Raw genomic sequence first — 5,412 nt, 5'->3', positions numbered from 1 at the left:
TTAATAATTTATTACTGGGTAACTTCTTTCTATGAGGATAGATCAAAACCTTATGGTTATACTGCTTCTTTCTAATAGCCTTGAGCAAAGGAAAGGGTGCATGAAGCTGCAATTTAATCACCCATGATGACGTGTTAGGCAATATCTGAGCTGCATTAGGCTGCACGACTGAGCTCTGCCTGTGGCCTGAGGGGCATCTAGGGAGTACCTGGAAGAGGAAGTAACCGACAGTGCTGTGAAAAAAGGATTTTGACAAGGTGTTCACATAAAATGGAGTTCAGATCAATTTTTGAAAGTGTTTATTTCTGAATCACTCTACATGCATCTTTATCATGTTGTGCAATAACATTGCTTTTTGCATTTATCAGAAGTTACAGAAAAAGAAAGAAGATCAATGATTACCATTTTTAACCATAAAAAGGCTCATATTGTTCAGTCTTTAGCATTTGGAGGAAAAGTAGATGCCTCATGGAATCCTAATTCACCATTCAAGCAAACCTCTGTCCAGAGAGTACCTTCAGGTATTTTTTAAAAGAAAGAAAATGAAACTTAACCTCCTCAAATTTGGGGATACCTTTATTGTAATTAATAGTAGCTATAATTTTATATAAGAAAAACTAAGTATATAGTGAAATAATTTGTTTTCTAATATTATATCTTCTAATTTAAAAATTTTATCATTCATACACAGTAAATTAAATAAGTTAATGTGATAATAACAGGATAATATATTGAAACCCCTACCCCAGTATTCAGCACAGAATAAAGAGCTCAGTAAATAAGCTATAGTTATTATCGTTACCACTAACACAAGACAATTTTGCCAATTAAGGCTAAGAGTTTTTTATAATCTAGAAAAAATACTAAGAATAAATAAAGATCAGGGACCAGCAGTTGGCGTAATGGCTATGTTACTGGACTCCCATGTAGTCAACAGTGGTTTGAGTCCCAGACTTGGTGGCTTAAACTCACACCAGGCGCGTGTGCATGCATGCCCAAGATCCCGAGAGAATAGAGGAGAAGGGATTGCAGCATGACATTCCCCCAAAGGGTGATTTCTCTGTCTCTCTGTCTTTCTGGCGAGTGCACGCTCCCCGTAGCAAAAACCTCTCCAAAAAACAAAAGAATAAAGATCATCTGCAATCCTGCCACCTAGAAATAAGCAGTTAACATTTCAATTATGTTCACATTCATGATCACTTTATACAAATATAACTTGAATATTTTCAGTGATGCTTCACTAGTTGAAATTTAATTTTTCAAATGTAACAGAAATCAGTACAAATAGAGTTTAAATTTTTTTTTCCATGGCAAAGAGTACAAAATAAGGTGTTGACGGTCAGTGTAAAGTTTCATGATATCATCAGTGTTCAAGAATTCGTCTCTCTTTTGCTCTATTTGTATGCTTTATGATTACAAAGTGGCTGTTACACCACCAGGTACCACATCTACATTCCAGGAAGAAAGGGAAAAAAAGGTCAAAGTCATAAAACTTTTCTTCCCAAAATGTTATCAAAGGAACAAAATACATTTAAAAGAACTAGATGAATGTACCATAAATGAAGAGGAATATATTAGGTTGAAAAATAGTTTTGAGGAAATTACGCAGAATGAAACACAGAAAACGAAAGAGACAGAAGATATTAATTACATGTTGGGATAAGAACATTAGGAAAAGAAAGGTCCAATATAAGTTTATTAATAATTCCTGAAGGAAAAAAAATAGAAATTGAACAGAAAGTAACATGATAATGGCTAGGGAATTTCCGAAATTGATAACTTATAACTGACAAGTTATACGAATCTTAGATTTGGCGGAAGATAAATCCAATGACACAATCAAAAACACCGAAGGCAAAACAATCTTTTTTTTTTTTTTGAGAGGTTTTTGCTATAGGGTTCGTGTGCTCGCCAGACAGACAGAGACAGAGAGACAGAAAGTGAGAAATCACCCCCCAGGGGGGATGGCCATACCACAATCCCTTCTCCTCTTGGGATCTTGAGCACGCACGCACACGTGCCCGGTGTGAGTTTAAGCCACTGGGTCCGGGAGTTGAACCGCAGTCAACTATGTGGGAGTTCAGCAACATAGCCATTATGCTAACTGCTGGTCCCAAGGCAAAACAGTCTTAAAGCCTTCAGACAGAAAATGCACATTACCTACAAAAGGATAGTACATAGTTTCACAGCATACTTCCCATCTACAATTACAGAGGTCAGAAGATGGCGAGCTAGCGCTTCTGAAACGCTGAGGGAAAGGAATGGTCAATCAAGTACGCCATCACCAGCTAAATCATCGTTAAAGAAAGAGTAAGAGTGGGGTCAGTCCCATACATAGCAGTGAAGCACTTTGCGTCAGGACTGGGTCCCCCATGGCCAACCACTTCAAATCCAGCAGCTCAAAAGCCATGTGGGGTGCATCTGTGTGTGCCTAAAATCCTGACAGAATGGAGAAATGGAGGAAATGGGCATTGCGGTGTGATCACGCCCACTTGGAAATGCCTTCTCTCTGTCTCTCTCTCTCTAGCAAGCAGATGTACACTCTGGCAATGAAAAAATTGCTTTTGTATTTTTTTTTTTTTAAAGAGTGAATAGTTTTTTTTTTAAAGGATAAGGACAAAAATCAAGACTTTTGCTCAAATTTTTATTGTGAAAACTTCCTAACATGCCTAAAGAATTTTAGAGCTTCTCTATTTGTTTTGGATATAATTGTTATCTTATTGTGAGATGCACATTTAGGATTCTGATTTTTTTTTAATTGCCGGAGTCCGCACACTTGCCAGAAAGAAATGGAGGTTGGGGGAGAAAGTACCCCCCCATAGGGTGTGGTCACACCATGATCCCTCCTTCATTTTTCTGTTCTGTTGGGACCTGGGGCACACACACACGGCATGTTTCCCAAGCCACTGTTCTGGGTCTGAGCCATGCATGGTTCACCATGTGGGGTCCAGCTCCCTCAACCACTAAGGCATGCGGCAGGCCTGAGACCCTGAATTTCTTTATTGGAAAGACATCACACTTGTAAATGTTTGTGAGGCAATTGCAACCTACATTTTGACTCATTCATTTCATCTTAAACTAGGCGAGGGGGAACAATTATATTCCAAAGAGTTGGTTTGACTCATTCATTTCATCTTAAACTAGGCGGGGGGGAACAATTGTAATCCAAAGAGTTGAAGAAGCAAGGTCAATTGTAATCCCAGTTCTTAATCCTTATCAAGTAAGAATAGTTAAAGCCTTTTCATGGATTTTTATTAATGTCTTTGGGTCTTATTGAATAATAAGCAATATTTTTAGAATCAAAACAATCAGGATGGTTTCATGGCCTTATGGAAACAGACATTTGCAGATATCCTGCCAACTACTTAAATGCAGAAAGATATTAAGGGTTAATTTTTTAAAAAATATCAATAAACTTTTAAATGGCTGCTCGTGGTCCAAAAGTGGTATATTGCTGTATTTCTACTATGCTGGCTGTTTGCACCCAGACAAGATGAAATTCTAGGCACTGAGACCGAGTTAGAATAAAGCGTCACAGAGTGTGGGCCTGGCAGGTGAGGCCAGTATTTATCAAGAACAGAAATGGTAGAAGCAAAAAGGAAAACTAGGCAACCTCTTCAACAAAAGGCAATTCACCATAGAACAGATCTATACAGACATAAAGTAGGACAGACTCCAGAGAAAACAGATTATTAAAAGTTATGAGGGACAAACCTCATGTCCTAGTGGTTAAGGAAGCCACATCCCACGTCACTGACCACAGTCCAAATCCCAGCCCTTTAGGCTTGAAAACACACCAGGCACATATGTGTGTATGCCCCAAATCCAGGCAGAATGCAGAGATGGAGAAGATTGCAGCATGACCATATCCCACTGAGAGGTGCTTTTCCCGTCTCTCTTTTTCTTTCTGTCTCTCTCTGGCAAGTGCACATGCCTTCTGGCAATTAAAAATAAAAATAAAAATAAACATTATAAGCTGAAGGATTGAAAGCTCAGGAAGTTGAGTCCCAAAGAACTCTCAGCCTCTGGGTAGCCATGACACCGTGAATATCCAGAAAAATGAATGCTAAGTGCTGTTTACGTAGGAGGCTCAGGTAGGTATTAGAGGTCAATGTGAGGTCTGGAGATTGGCTGGCATCAGGGTGAGAAACGAGGAACTATGCAGAGCTGGAAGAATTTGTGAAGGCAAAAATCAGGAATCAACAGGGTTGAACCAAAACAGTATGTTAAAAGTGAAGATAGAAGGACAAACACTGCTTAATCTCACATACGAAATCTGAAACAGTCAAAGGCATGGAAGCGAAGGGTAGAATGCTGGTTACGAGGAGCTGCAGGGAAGGAGAAGTGAGGAGGTGTTGGTCAGAGCTCCAGGTATGCTGCTTCTGGAGATCTGATGTAATGTGACTCAGTTAGCAATGTCGCATACTTGGGCTTTCCTAAGAGGATAGATTTTAAGTGTTCTCAGCCCTCTCCCCCCAAAATAGAAACTGTGAGGTGTTTCTATAGTTATTAGCTTGACGGTGATTATTTTACAATGTAGATGTATCCTAAAACATCAAGTTGTATGCCTTAAATATTTATAATTTTTATTTATCAAATATACTTCAATAAATCAGGGGAGGATGGTGAAAAAATAAAGAGTCTCGGGGGGACCAGAAAGTTATGGGAGACTGGCGTCAGCCACTTGTGAAGGGAACGATGCCATGAATTCTCCCAAGGCAGAGATTGTGTGCTGTCTGCTGCTGGTGGACTTGGCCCACATTGTGGGCTTCGGGGCCCAACAGGTGGCTTGTAAATTCCATCTCTAGCCTGGCAGTAGGCCTTCTGGAGAGTAATAAGCAAAGCAATGACAGGCTCTGGAAGATACCGTAAGAAAGCCAGGCTTTGAGGACTAATCTTTGAGCTCTAAAGCTGGGGAAGATATAGACTCTTATGATCTAGGATTTGTTTATTGTTTCTTTGAAGATAATGCCAAGACTCCAAATGGTTGAAATGGCCCTAAATACTTCTCCTCATTGGGACTGTTCATCCATTTAAAGATGCATGTACCAATCAAAAGAAAAAGAATCTGTTTCTGCTTGTAAGCTTTAATGTCTTCATTATAACAACTTCCACTTGGATTCCACCAGAACTTAATTGATGAAGTATTCTGTCCTCAGGGTTTTCAGATTTGTATTATATTAAAGAATGTTTTCTATGGGGCTAGATAGTGGTGCAGGGGTAACACAATACTCTGAGGTGACCCACATAGGAAAATCCCAGGTTCACATCTGGAGACCTTTCTGAACACACCAGGCATACATGTGCCCATGATCTGGACTGGCTGAGGCTGGGGTGGATAGCATGATGTCAAGATCCCACTGGGGCCTTTTGGCTGGAACCGCCATCTTCCAGTAATTAACCAAAAATGAC

General features: G+C 39.6%; 1 protein-coding gene across 1 annotated transcript in view; it reads left to right on the top strand.

Annotated features, from left to right (window-relative positions):
- Nucleotides 1-332: 332 nt before the first annotated feature.
- The window catches only part of LRRC72 (leucine rich repeat containing 72), an 8,298-nt gene continuing 3,218 nt past the window's right edge, over nucleotides 333-5,412 (top strand). Inside the window, exon 1 of the mRNA XM_006165790.3 lies at nucleotides 333-521. Coding sequence (XP_006165852.1) covers nucleotides 395-521 — 127 coding nt within the window. The 5' untranslated portion in view covers nucleotides 333-394. The remainder of the gene's footprint in view (nucleotides 522-5,412) is intronic.

The sequence above is a fragment of the Tupaia chinensis genome, unplaced genomic scaffold, assembly GCF_000334495.1.
Source record: "Tupaia chinensis unplaced genomic scaffold, TupChi_1.0 Scaffold144031_1, whole genome shotgun sequence".
Taxonomy (NCBI): domain Eukaryota; kingdom Metazoa; phylum Chordata; class Mammalia; order Scandentia; family Tupaiidae; genus Tupaia; species Tupaia belangeri.
This window is presented reverse-complemented; position numbering and strand designations above follow the sequence as displayed.